This window comes from Aethina tumida, chromosome 3 (assembly GCF_024364675.1).
Source record: "Aethina tumida isolate Nest 87 chromosome 3, icAetTumi1.1, whole genome shotgun sequence".
Lineage (NCBI taxonomy): Eukaryota > Metazoa > Arthropoda > Insecta > Coleoptera > Nitidulidae > Aethina > Aethina tumida.
This window is the reverse complement of record NC_065437.1, coordinates 24,286,524-24,302,031: the sequence shown is the minus strand read 5'-3', so window position 1 is coordinate 24,302,031 and position 15,508 is coordinate 24,286,524. Positions and strand designations below refer to the sequence as shown.

Below are 15,508 nucleotides of genomic sequence, written 5' to 3'. Positions count from 1 at the left end.
TCGTCCTTATGAAAAAGCATCTGTGTATGTGCAGTTTGCTGTCAGGACCCCATTTTAATCAATATCCGTCACATTTTCCTTTTTCTTCAGATACCGGTTCAGTTTTACATTCAATCAACGTAATAATTCCGCCATGCATGGCGGAACATTTTTCAGATTGTATTTTCGCAACACCCTTTTTCTCGTTTTTCTTGGTCTTTCCCTCTGGTTACGTTCCAATCTTTTTATTCGAATACCGCTGTACTTCAATCAGTTATGTATTACGAGGCATCTGGGTAAATTTATTCAAAGGTTTGTCTGAAATCATCTGGTATTGTCGGCGATAATGTATTAAAAATCTTGTTTTTATTGGGAGTTACATCAACTGGTTTCTATTCACTGTATTAAACATATTTAAGAGATAAAACAAGTCGGAATGAACAGTCATTTTATTAAGAAAATTTTCAATAGGAGTTAAAAAAGTATATAATGTACAAAACTACTGTTCAGTAAAGCAAAAACTCTTGTCCTAATTGACAATCAGTCCAAAAAGTTCCTCTTATTGGTGGTCGTCTGCGAAGTCGTCGGGACCTCATAAATAAATGCAGGTAATTTTAATGTGTCGAACAAAGTAGACAACGCGAATGAAAGGAAAACATTGAGCGTTTCCATCGCCAGGTATTTAACGGCGCAAAGTACGGTAAATTGGTAAGAACTAATTGAAACAATGAATAATGCATACAACGGAAAGAAAACAAAAACTTACCACCGCGGTTTTCACTGTCCGCTGGTTTAACTTGGATGGGGCGGTTCATCTGCGAACAGAAAAAGAAAATTCATGTTAGTCTAGTTTTAAGAAAATATTTTCACAGAAACTTTTAAACTTTGCAACTTTGTATATATACCGGTGAAAAGTTCACAGTTTAAACAAACAATTTCTCATACGTTTTACGAGTAGGTACTCAATTTGTAAATGGAGTCTCGGAAAGATCCCTTGCCACAATTCAGTTCAAATGGCTGGGTAAATTTAATTTTCCAGACACATGTTCGATAAATACGGATACACCGATGGGGCATTAATAATTTATTAATGGTAAAATTCAACCAATAACTCATGATCAGTCGCATTTAAATATTCATTGTTCGAAATTTCCTACGACGCATCCAAAACATAAAACCAACGTGCACTTTATATCTTTTGCCGTTAGGAATAATTTTATTGGTTTGTAATTACAGGATCATCGGTATTGGTTGGTGGTATTTGTTTTTATTTTAGTAATTACAAATGGACCACAGTAATTAAATGTTTACATAGCTTTGAGACCGGGCAAATCGATTAACAATTTAAATTGAAAACGAAATATAATTTTCCAATTCTCTGTGATAAGTTGTTATTAATCTCCGGCTTGTATTTCAAAGGACTTTAAACTACCGGCCGAATGGAAATTGAATGCGATGTAAGTGACAAAAATACAAAGTAGAACTGTTGGATAAAAGCAGAAAACGATAAGGGCGTTTGCTTTTTTATTATTTCACAATAACGGCAGGGTCACTCGCTGAAATTTTTAGAGCGTTGGCGGTGACATAAATCAGGGGAAAAAGGGGATAAAATCATACGGCACCTCCATTGTTTTCGATTTCAGCACCTATATATTTAGTGGTTTATAGTTTATCGCAACGGAATGGGACATATTTTCTTCAGATTTTTATGCAGCTGTAGTCTTGCCGGAGGGCCATAAAAATTTACACTTTTCAAATGGGAGCAATTGTCTGGAAGAATTTATTTTGTTTGAGTGCGCAAATAAAATTCAATATTATGAAAATAGCACATTGTATTTTAGCTCGAATGTTTAAATGCAGACAATTTTCGCATTGTTTTTGAAGTAGCCTTAAGTCATGCATGAGGCAAATGTGAACAATCGAAGAGGATGCACAATAACATAATATATTACATCAAGATTCAGATAATTTGATGGATTGTAGGTAAATGGAGTGTTCTCGTTTGGTGGATTGAGACGGTTTCCTGCAATTAGAGTTATCGGGAGAAACGGTGGACGGTCCGAGATCACTCGTCGTATCCGCAGCTCATCTTGTATTCAATATAGTGCATCTGTATCATAATAATAGCTTTTGAAACTAAACTACAGCAGCTTCGGTGTTGGTGGAATGTGGTGTGAAAGCAGAGGCCAGCTGTAACTATGGAGATAGGCGATAACAACATTCCCCTCATAATGGACAGAAGCTCGACTTTAATTTCCTGTCATCAGAGTAAATTAGAGCCATGTTCATTACGAGTGGCGTATACGAGATATGAAACAGTGTTGTACTTTATAAATGATGGCGGAATGCTTGTTTGGACAATTATACTTTTTATTAATTCATTGTTTGCGGCGTAATCGGTCCGGTATTTTTCATGCCAACCACCTTCCCATTTTACACCTATTATGGGAAGCTTTACACCGAAAAAAAAAACGGCGGCGATAATTTTTCAATTTTGACGCCGGGAATTTCATCACGCGGATTCCTTTTAAAAGACAATTGTTATTAATGGGTTTTTGCGTTGCCAAAGCGGTACACTCCGACAAGATATTTTTATTTCCTCTTTTCGTATCGAACTTTTAATTGGGGACAAAATGACAAAAACACACACTCGTAATCGACAAAGGGAAATTATCCATTCATATAAACTCCATGTTTTAGACGTCCCTTTATTCTTTCATCATCAACCTTAAATCAATAAATAACATTTAAACTGCCATTGTATCAATTTATAATTTAAAAATCCATTAATCATCTGTTCTTAAGTCCTATTAACGTGAAATGAATAATACTAAACCTAAAAATAGTGACATTCTCAGGCTGAAAAAATGTGTTCGCCAATGGCGGAAGCCCGTTGTTTACTTTTAATTCCGAATTAACGGCGGGTTCTAGTCACTCTTCAGCACGTGTGTTAAATAGGCAAAGGGAATTAAATGTCGAATTCCGGCCAACGAGCTTTATAACTCCAATATTAGGTTTACTTTTTAAACTCTGGCGGACTGTGGAGTCTCCGTCAAACGTTGTAATTTTGGTTTGTTTATGGAAGCCGTCAGTCTGTATATTCATGATTTAAATAGTTTTCAGTAAGAGGTCTACAAAACATATATTTGCACCTCATCATGACGAAATAAATACATGTAAAAAATTACAATTTAGTATGTAAAGAGCACATAAATATACGATGTCTCAGACATTCCAACCATTGCAAAAAAAAACTAATTTCATTAGTTAATAACTAGGAGAGTCACGGAGAGAAAAAGTGCAGTCGTCCAGCATTAACTAAATTGAAACATGGAATCCCCCAAGGTGAGTTTAAGCAAATAGCTGACTCCGATAAAGCCATCAATTAACCCCGGTCGGTCGATATTTGTAAGGTATCCTTAAAACAAACATAATAATTTAAGGCAGGCTTATCTTGTTAAAACACCGCGACATTAGAACACGGGGTCAAGTCTCGAAACATGTTTGTGTTTATTAAATACAAACACGGTCAGTTTTTCTTTCGATACGCCATGGCTCGTTTAATTCAAGACTTTCCTAGAAAAGGTGTGGAGTTTGACGTTCCAATTATGAATATGGATTAAAACAACTGTTTTTAAATTAAAGTACTAGTACCCTGCAGAGCTAGCAAACCAAATTAATGTTGTCATAAATTTTTGAAATGTAACTTTAAATAAAATATTTTTTAAATCTTTTACAGATTTTTGAAAAAGAATTTGAATTTGAATTGATTATGTTATGTATGAAGTAATCAAGTTTTTAAATACAAAATTTTCTACATTTTATATTTTAAATAAAATTTTAAAATTTTTAGAAATGTACAAGAGAAACAAATTTAAAAATATTTTTTACATTTTAAATACAACAACTATAACATTTTTTAAAACTTTCTTTTCAGTTTTTTTAATTTCTGTATATTGTTTATAAGTTTACTACAGCAGTATTTACTACAGCAATATTTTCTACATTTTTAAATAAAACCTTGAAATATTAATTACTTAAATTTTTAAAAGGAGAAGAAAGTTTACATTGAATATGATTAACAACTGAAAACAAAACTATAATATTTTCTAAATTTCACATAATGTAACGCAGATTTAACTACAAAATATTATTTTTTTTTTTCAATAAAGGCAAGTGTATCAAATTTAAATGGATTTACATTGTACTGTAAATTGGAAGGTAAATTACTTTTAGGAACACATGGATTGACTGTAAATTTTTACACCTGAAATAAAAAGTGACTTTTATATTTTAGTATAGCAAAAAATAATGAAGAGCACCGGTGTCGATCGCAAGGCACTTTTTAAAGGCAATTTAATGCGAGATCCATGAAAATGATGGAACACTGGGGTTTTATGTTGAGGAAAGACAAAGTTTTATGTGGAAGTAAATTCGTTCTTTTGAGCATCTACATATATGAAATCATATTTTTATTCGCAATTTAGATCAAGGACCAATAATTGTACTATTGTGTTGATAATAAGAAAAATTTTGTCCAATTTTATGTCTATACATGACGTGCTGAAACCCCCGAATAAATTCAAATAATTATGCGACTTTTCGTAAATTTAACGAAGTATTCATAGAGATTAATGAACGGCAAATTTCCGTGTTCTGTGACACAATACATGGATAATATATGGGAGAAGGGTAACCGACATATTGAATCTAATTAATTAATTTTCGACCAATCCCTCGCACAATCCCCTCGTAAAAACTGCAAAAGGAAGAACGCAAACAGAATTTACACAGCAAAGTAAATACGGTTATAGTTTTAATTTGCGAATACGTTCCCATTATATTCGAAGCTTCGGGCTTCATATTAAATTAATAGATCAATGCGAAAAGCTTAGAAAAGCAACAATTACACATTTATCTATTAAACGCACATAACTGTCATGAATTAGTTCACTCCACCTTTACAAATCGATTCAGAATCATCCACCCAGTTTTCCATTGAATTGAAACAGCAATTGAACTTGAAAATCGAGGATCCACTGTAGTTATCGTTCGACGCAGTAAATCACGTGTTTCGCTAGTTTTTAACGCATTAGTGCGTGGCTTGTGTGGGAATGATTTAGCGAAAGGAGAAATTTATGCTACTTTGCGGAGTTGGGGAGCAATTTCGCGGTGAACGTGGCTAAAGGGTGTAAGAACATATTTTACCTAGAATGTAAATTCTTAGTGACCCCAGAATGGGGATAAATGGTGATTAATTATTTAATTAGGTCGGCCTGGTCAATGACACAATTGAATAATTAATTACCTGAACTAAGACCTAATGCCGTCGAAACTGAACCGAATTTAATATTTTGGTTCCTCTGTCAGCGAAACATAGTTGGACGGGTGCTTAAGGGTTGTGTCTAAAGTTTCCTTGCTTGGAATTCATAAAATCTAGTGGCTTGAATATGTTAATCTCTAAAATGCTATTATTGCGTCTGAAAGACAACATTAAAGGAGTACGTGCTCCTTTAAAAAATCTATAAAAACTAAAAGCACGGTCTGTGACTAACTCAATATTCGTCGAAACAGGGTCACAAAAACAAGAAATACCGTACAAATTTAGACGGGTAATGAAATATCGACCGCCAACTTAATACATTAGTGTGTGATATGTCCCCCCAAAAACCATTAACGTAATTTAGATCCAAAGTAACAGTGAAAACAAAAACTATGAATTATAAATAAAGCTGCATGTTATTAAATTACTATCTGTGCCGGTCCACTAGAAAAACATTATGCGATAGAAAAATGTAAACGAGATAATCAAAAAATCAATAACGCAAAATGTGTGTGTATCACATATGACAATGGGAAGTGGGGAATGTCAACACCGTGAGTTTCTGTTGGGGGTGTGCTGGTAAATTGATTGGATGAGGTGTGTAAGATACGAAGCGAGCCACAGAAACACGTTGCCGTGGAAATAATGTGTTTCTACTCCAAATTACTGTAATTCGTAATCTCAGTAAATTATGCGAACGTGTGTAGTATTTGTGACTAATACTAGACAAGTCCCAGCAATAAATAAACCCTCTTATTTTATGCAAACAATTATTATTATTGCGTTCATGACAAATTTAAGAAACCATCATAAATTGCTCCGTTCCGAAAACGCTTATTGTTGTAAATGTAAATTCCCGCACTTCCGATTTATGTATTTAAATATCCCCGCTATTTAAACACATCTCCTGAAACTCCCGCATTATCATTATGGCTCTTTTTCTCTAATGGCATAATAAAATTCAACGATTCTGTGTCTGAAAATGTAAAGATTGCTGTCGAATTCAGGAATGGCTTCGAATCCAAATGAATTTAAATAGGAAAACGCTTACCCTATAATATAAAAGGCCTCACTGTAGAATGAATAATTACAACCCTTTTGCACCCCAGTATATAAAATCGGCCTGGAACCCCGGAGTATTAGGGTTCAAGTCTAAATTTGTAATATTTCTTTATGAAGACATTGAATCATTTAAATTTAACAATTAATTGTGTTTGTCAATTAATACTAAAACAGTGTAATAACGTTTAACTTATATTAAATATTGTATTACTAAATATATTAAAATTGATTTATGTTTGTTGACCTAAAGATTATCGCAAACTTTTGTAGAACCGTTTGATTTCGTGATCTGAACTTCATAAACGACATTAAACCGGTATAAATTGCATTTATCATGTCCCTTTGATATTGCCCATAAACGAGCACACGTTTCCAGTTAATTGCAAAAAGGCTACATGTAACGCGCTCTCCATACATTTTTAATAATAGATTAGGGTCCTTCTGTGCACCCGATCGATATAAGTAATAAAGCTTACGTCATTTGAAGAGGGATGAAAGATCCCCCGTAGTTAAAATAAAAGGGGACCTTCTCTCCAGCCCTTGTGAGTCACGATTATGCCACGCAACGATGTTGCACAGCATCCGTCGAGACGTTGGAAAATTACCTATTTTGGATCTGATATTTTCTCCTTCCGGCTTTAAAAGGAATATCTAAATTTCACAGTTTTATTGAACACTAACCGCTAAATTGTTGGAGTATTTATGGCTGTCTATAGTGTCTGTAACTTATCATCTATTTTTTAAATTTAATTTAATCCAATTAGCAATTTACTGAAGGGCACATGGTGGAGGGAAAAGCTCTTTAATTAAATTTATTGTTTCATTAACTTTTGGGTGCGGTGTTGTTGCGTATGTGTCAACAACCCTAATAAACCGACAATTTTTCAATATCACGGTATTTGGGCCGCGGGTCCTAAACCATCCACCGGCGTAGCTCGTAAACGCAAAACGCATAACTCAGTGGTACCATGTGTTTCCTATGGTAAAATTCGTATCCGTTAATTCACTTGGAGATAGGCCTGGGCCCATAAACCCGATATGTTTACAGAAAATTGATGTTTCGGTTTATTTATCTGAAAAAATGTTTATGGCTGCGGCACACGTGACACTTTTTTACCATCCTCAAAATGTAAACGGGCCGTATGCAGGAGGGAATAAAGTGTGAGGAATCGTTTGTACAAGTGACAGATGCTGATAGCACCGCACACTGACACAACATCTCAGAAAACTAAAATCGAACCTTTGATATACCATTTTTCTTTATAATTTATTACAATTTTAAAAATTTTCCACTATTTTCGTAAATTACTTTTAATTTATTTATTATAATAATTTATTTGGTTGTGTTAGATAAAATTATTTTTATATTATTAATCCAGTTAGTAAGATCAGAAGTTAATCAGGGAATTTTTGTACTAAAAAAATATACGTGGTTTAAGCACAATTTCTCGAACTTTTCACCCTCCCCATCATTAAGATCATCTTTCATATTTATCACGTGTCTTTGCCAGTGTGCGATTCACGCAACACATGGCGCGAACAGTCGGGCGTCGGCATAAACAAAAGACGTCGTGCCGAAGGAAATGAAAAACGGCGAAGACGAATTTATCGCCGCGAAAGATGAAAAACACGAAGAACGGGGCAATCCACGTCGCCTCATTTGTATTAACTTGTTGCCAAATATCTCGAAATGAGTTTCGCGGCGGAAAAGTGGGGACCTCGCGCCGAAAAGATATTTAGTATTCATGATGGATGTGTGGTTTACACTCCGCACAAATGTGCCGGAATATTTATGCTCTGGGAGTAGCGATAAAAAATTATGAAGATGTATTGTTGGATGGAATTTTATAAAGAACACCGGGCGCTGTGCGTGACCGGGCGGGATTTCTGCTTGGGGTCTTCGTCGTGTGCCTGATTAATTCACTATCAAAAACACACAAATCACTTTCAGTAAATTGTTTTCCATTCGAATGTTACTTAACAAGGTTTTAGTGGTAAATAAGGTCAATCTATTTTTATAGCTATTATTACGCTTTTGGACTAATAATACTTTCTTTTGGGCAAATTATTTAACTGGGTTTTTTCATTCATTCATTATAATCATTGTAAAAACCTTTTTAATACCATAAACCATTTTTGTTTCTTACGACTTAGGAAGATTATACCCTTGTGTTCACTCTCTTACAATATATCACAATGATGCATAAGGCATGTAAATTTAAAAAGGGGCACCCTTTTTATACTTTACGGATATATTTTATTCAAGTTTTATGATAATATTTTTAAATGTTTATTTCATTAAATTATTTAATACATATTATAAATATATTTTTTATAGAACTAGTAATTCTTGTACAATTTACGAATGTGATAACTAATTACAGACAAACTTATAACTTGTCTGGATAATTGTAATAAAATATTTGACACTATAGTCGATATATAGAATTTTTGAATAAATTAGATGACTGTGTGTTTAGGCGCCGGATGTAGGTAGGTATAGAAAGTATATTATAATGAAACAAAAACATATCAATATTTATCCATTTTATCATATCATATTAGTCTGTTTAATGGTTAATGTCTAATACAATATAGTATAATAATATAAAAAAATACTATAGATAAAAAAGTTTAATCTTTTGATGAATTTTATCGACTTTTATTCATTTAGTTGTTTGTTTGTTGACCGGTCGAGATCAGATACTGCATTTAGGTAAAATATTAAAAAAAATCTTTTTTAGGATTTTGAAAAAAAGAAGACAACAATATTTGGTCATATTAGTCTTTCTAATGGCCAATGTAAAAACAATAATAAATAGTAAAAAATAATAGACAAAAAAGCCCTGTTGGAGCTTATCAATATCTCTTCAATTAACCGTTCTATGGATTTGGTGAGTGTTTAGTGGGAGATAATTTAGAATATGAAAAAATGAATGAGTGAAGAAGTATAAAATATAGAATAATAATGCAAAATAAAAATAATACATAAAATATATTCTTATTTTGATGAAGTTTATAGATTTCTATTCACACTTTATTTAAGTGATAATTTACAATAAGTTATATCTTATATCTGAAAAACAATTGATAAGATTTTGGAAGAAAATAAAAAAAATATTTTAACAATATAGAGTGTTTATATTGGTATATGGGTGATTTAAAAAGGATATAAAATATAGAATAAAAATATAAAATATATTTAGTACATATAAAAAAGCTCATAGTTTTTATGAGATATCTCGACTTTAGTTTACTTAACCGTTTAATGGATTTTAATAATCTGTTCAGGCATTGCATTTAAGTGATATTTTAGAATAGCTTGTTTCTTGAATATTTAAAAATAAATAAAAAAAATAATATCACAAATATATGTCAATTTTATAGGAATTATAATATAAAATAAAAATAATAGCTCTTCAGCTAAAATAAATCGATTTCTGTTCAACACAGTTTCTATTTTTTAATTTTTAAAGTGATACCACATCTTTATTTATACAAGAAAATTATAACAAATATGGCAAATATTCTCATGATAAATAATCAAATGTCTTAAATTCACTGTTAATTGATAAACAAAGAATGAGCATTTTCCTGATAAGTTTGTGGTGTTAGATATCTAGCAGCCATCTTACAAACATAAAAATCTGTTCTACGTTTGTTTTTGAACAACTTTTATCAATTACATTTTTAACTACTCACATTCGATTAATAAATCAAATAAAATTATACAACCCCATTAATTAAATTATAAATTTAATTATATTTTTGAAAATTGATTGATTTATATAGCCTTTGTAATTAACATCAGACATTAATATCATTATTTTATTAATTTAAACATAAATAAAATAATAATTATTATTCATCTAAATTTTAATAAAATAGAGGAGCAAAAATAATCTAAGAAAATTTCTTTCAACGAATACATTTATTTAGAGCAAAAATCTGTCGAAGTTTCTTGAGAAAAAACCAACAGTTAAAGAGTAAGATTTACTGGAAAATTTTAAAAGTCTGAAAAGTTCGTTTTAAACTTAACATGTACCTATTTAAAGTCTAATATATCTTGAAACATTTACAATGGAATTCTAACTGGTTCTGATAAAACCCAGACGAAAAACACTGATTGAAAACTTTAACCAAGTTTGCTTATTCAGATTTATTGTCAATACTTCAATTTTTATCGAATTTTACTTCATAAGGCTGTAAAAGTGAAAATTACTCACACGTAAACGTAAAAAGGCACTTGTGCTGAAAATCTGATGAGATTTGTGGAAGAAAGCAACAGTTATTTCACAAAGGTATTTAAAAATTAATTAAAATTTGGGTCTGTGCATATAAAATATGTATGGTTACTTAAGAGGCACAAATAAAATTATTTTTAAAATAATTTACCTCTATTTTCAATTCATATTTAAATTATAATTATAATGCATAAATATTTAATGGTGGTGCATAATTACCGAAGAAATATTAAAACAACCAAGTTTTTAATGAATATTAGGTAGATTATTTTGTTGGGTTTAAAGCGCGTCGCAAATTTAGTGCCATAATAATTTGTATAGTGCCGTATTAATAAAACGATAGCTTAATTTAATGAGGCAGTAAAAAGTTTCATATTTAATTTTATGATGTTCGGTAATTGTAATTACATAAAATAAACCGGTTAATGGCCGTTTAAAATTCAAATTAAGCAACACTGCGGTCCGGTAAGGTTGAGTTTAGGTCGAAAGAATGGTCTTTAATAAGAGCCCCTTTGATTTGGTAGAGCTTCGACGAGATGAAACAAAGTTTCGGTTGCATTTAGAAGTTCGGATTGTCTGCGGAAAATTAAATCCGGCCCGAATGGAATTTCAATTAGAGCGCGCCAGATGTCCGGGGGTGTAGAAGTGAAAGTGGTCTACTTACAGAATTGGACAAGTCGAAAGGGTTCGACCTGACCACCTCGAGTACTTGCACCATATGGATGTTTGATGTAACTTCTCAGGGCAACACGAAAATAATAATAATAATAATAATAATAATGAGGAACTGACGAGGATCACGACGCGAGTCACTGAGTCAAAAAACAAAAAAAAATGTTGATAATAAAATGGAAAGTTCTGAGAGCGGCGGAGAGTGCCGGGCCGTGGGGGTAAAACACTGACGATCGCAACTGTCCGTGGAGCGTCGAGTCGTTACGCGTGCAGAGACCAGCGCTGGGGTGACTGTGAGAGCGCGAAGGGTGGACTGTCGTTCGTACGCAACCCTCGACGTGCGGCGACGTTCTGCGCGAGAGAGGCGGCGGGCGTCGGAACGAGGCATCGACGGAACGCAGCCAATGGCACGCGGTCCTCGCACGCACTCCTTATGGCCATTACGCTTCGGCATCGATCGCCACGGCCGTGCAATGAGATGTGCAGTTAGATGGAGTGTTTAGCGACCTGGAGATTACTGTCGCCCGACTTATCTGGGTACACGCACTACAACTTCGCAAACCCATTTCAGGGACCTGTCCGTTTCTCACCTTTTGCTCATTTGTCACGGCTCATTCATGAAAACCGATCACCGACATCCATGCACCGATTTGAACCACTAACCTATTGGCTGGGGAAAACGACATTGACATTCAACTAATAAATTATACATCGCAATTCATATGAGACTTTTGCAGTTTTAATTAATCAATGGGTTTAAAGTTTAAACTAAGTCTGGCGTATTTTTCTTCGCGGCGTTAGTATACTGTTCTATATCTAGGAGGAAGATACAATTCGTAAATTATTCATTCAACACGGGAATATTTAATTACTTATTGTTTGTCACATGCAACACTTTGTACTCGTAGCTTCAGTCTATCATATATCTTATCTCATTTGGAAGATCATATACTTTGTGACAAAATAGCAAGCTCTAACAATATATCTTCTGTATGAATCTTTTTATGACGTATTAGAGCATCATCTTTGAATAATTGTCGTCGCCTTTGAAGCACCTGTTTTTGAAACAAAAGCTTACCGAATTTCTGCCAATAAATACTCAGACTCTCTATCTGTATTAGTTGCGGATGGTTGAATTAGTGATCAGGAAACTGTAATGGTACTAAGAAGTTTCTAAATTGCTGTATCTGTTTACCATAGTGTGTTTAACGACTTGGACATTATTGTTTCCAAACATGCTTTGTATGTCGTGGAGAAACTATAAAGGTATAAAAATAGTAAACCAAGAACAAGAACTTCATTCATTAATAAAAAAAGTTTGTTAACTTACCAGATTTTATCAGTGTATTTTAAGGGAATAGAATGATTTTATAAGTATATCATAATAGAATATTGGAGAAGACCAAGGAGAAAGGAGGCGCACTATCATCACCCCATAATTATAAAAGGAACCGTTCAATTATCTCCAGGTATAAGTAGCAGACTGTGACGAACATCAGCTGTTCCCTTTTGCATTCGGTTTCAACCCTAGAGCAACACTTTGGCGGGAGTGAATCGCGTATCGCATGCATTGCCTTCGAAACAAGAGACAAACAGGGCCTAAGAAGACAGGAACGGTGGCGATGTAATGAATAACTCCCGTAATTTCTCGGGGAAATTACAACCCTCGTTTGCAAATTGTTTTGTGTTTATCTTTGTATTGTTTTATTACTTCGTTAGGTCTCCCATGTCTTGTTCGATGTTTTATTCAGTTATGTTTTGGAAAGTAAATCCTTGCGAGTAGGTACTGTTACATTACATCATTGTGTACGTTCCGAAATAGATGTAGTGAATTATCTGTGCGAAATTTAATTGGATTTAGTCGGGCACAAAGGATCGTAAAGGATCGGGAGAGATGTTTTTATGGGTGTAGTTCAAAGGGTTTATTGGAGTATTCATTATAATTTTTATAGGAAGGTTGATTGTCGAGTACCCGGAAAAGGTTACAAAGAAGCACTCAATAAATAGACGTAAATATAATAAAAATAAAAATTATATTCCAGCGTTGAGTGTGTTTATTTTAGGAACCTATTTAGCATAAACTCAAATTTTTCGTGAAATATTATCATGGTTTACCTACGCCGACACGTATACCGATTGTTTATCAGGCATTTTATTTTGTAGCCGGGGCAGTTTGTCAGAATTAATGTCGTCAGATGTTCCTTAATACTCTGTTAGGCCCGGCCAGAACTCCGCAGGTGCTGATACAAATTATCTGGAGGAGAATACACCGGGGGCTTAGGAAGAGATTTAAGCGATTCATTACAAAGGCCAGATATTGGATTTTGTTCTCCTGGCGAACATCCTTAAATAATGTCATTTTTGCGTTGTACCCGGCTCTTTGGCCGGGGAAAATTGAAAAATGTGGACATTGTAAAGTTCTATTTCCCTGTAAATTCTATTATATTACCGAAACCTATTAAATACAGGACATAATTTTAATAAGTAATTTCATCAATTGTTACGTCAATTTTTAATATTGTCTTTTAGCATTTTAAAACATTGGAAGAAACATTGGTTTTATTGAGAATTTAAAGTTTAAATTTGTCGTCATACACACCTACGCATTGGTATCGATTCCCCGTTTTTAGCGTGCGATTCCTTAGACGGTTAGATTTATTTTGCAGACAATACGCGCCCAAAACAAACACAATTTAGGCACAATATCAATTTCTGTCTTCATTTAAATTCGAAATGTTGACGAGGCGTTTTGCCAGCGTCTGACTTTCTTTATGTCCGTTCTTTGTCAGAGTAGATTTCCCAAAAAAAAAAAAATAATTTACAAAAATAAAAAACGAATGAATGCAACATCGTCCTCGTTCGTTTATAAACTGATTTGATGATTGCGTTGCTTTGTTGTAATTCACTCGTTAGAGATTAATCTATTCGAATTCAATTTCGGCGTCCCATCGTGAATGATTAATACCAAAGCGGCGCAAATTTTCAAATCGACGTCATTAAAACCGAATTAGTTGCTTTCTCTGAACAGTGTGGTTTAACTATTTTCAAAATAATGCCACTATTAAAATACGTATAGTGTATATTAATTTGGCAGGTTTATATAAAATGTGATTTGTTTTCACGTGTCAGTATCGAAATTATGAAATCATAACTCGTAAATGGTATGCAATTAAAATTCAATAAATTAAATTTGATAGTAAAAATCCTCAAATAATATACAGGGTGTGACAAATTGGTTGATTTATGACTACATGCAGACCAGATTGAAAAAACCTGACTTAAGTGTCTATAACTTATTTTTTATCTTAAACCGCATTTTGATATGTCAAACCATATATCCACGAAAACTAACATTTGGTACATTTTGAAAAAATGTGATAACCTTTTGCACATTTTTCACTAATGTAAAGAGTTTTTTTCAGGTACCTAAAGGAAGGTGTCTCTCAAATATATTTCTTTAAAATGTCGAATTAATATACGCCATTTTTCAGTTTCAAATTAAATTAAATAATTAATTAGTTTTTAATTAAATTTGACCTTGAAATGTCAAAATCAAGATTTCGAAAAATAAACAATTTTTAAAATATTAAATTATCTTAAATTAAGATATGGATAGATTTTAACAAATTTTGAGATATTAATATTGACGATTCTGTAAACACAGAAATTAATACTACTTTCTTAAAGCTAGTAAATCACTAATAATAATAAAATTTCTACGTAAATATGTGTAAATTATAAAATTTGCATTTTATAACATGAATAAAATAAAATAAATCAGTTACGCCCTTCTTGTTTAATATACAAAAATATTAATTATCTTACCTATGTACCACAAATATCGTTATATATTAGCTATTCATATATATTTTGAAAAATTTTGTTTTTTAATATTTTAAATGCAAATTAAATTATGGTTTGTATTTGAAATAAGATTGACATATTATCGCCAATTTTTGATATTTTTAAACAAATGTTATACTATATAAAATTCCTGTACAATTTTATTGTATTTTTTAAAAAAGAAATAATGTTACACATTTACACAATACTTTTTGTATTATTACTATCTTAAGGAATAATTAAATCTCTTTGCCAGTTAAACTTTTATGAATTAAAAAATTGTCTCGGAAAACATCCGCGCTATTCAAAAAGTCCTAAAGAAACACAGGCTTATTTTCGGCAACGAAACTTTTTGTTATGTTTATATAATCGATAGGGCGCGGGA

The 15,508-nt window shown here is 32.6% G+C and overlaps 1 protein-coding gene across 5 annotated transcripts in view; it reads right to left on the bottom strand.

Annotated features, from left to right (window-relative positions):
• The window catches only part of LOC109608656 (CUGBP Elav-like family member 4), a 334,021-nt gene that overhangs the window by 43,850 nt on the left and 274,663 nt on the right, over positions 1–15,508 (bottom strand). For 4 of the 5 annotated variants that reach the window (XM_049964225.1, XM_020025167.2, XM_049964226.1 and 1 more), the window contains one exon: positions 746–794. In XM_049964225.1, coding sequence (XP_049820182.1) covers positions 746–794 — 49 coding nt within the window. Of the gene's footprint in view, positions 1–745; positions 795–11,272; positions 11,345–15,508 lie in introns of those variants that run through there. The other variant, XM_020025164.2, reaches the window with a different exon arrangement.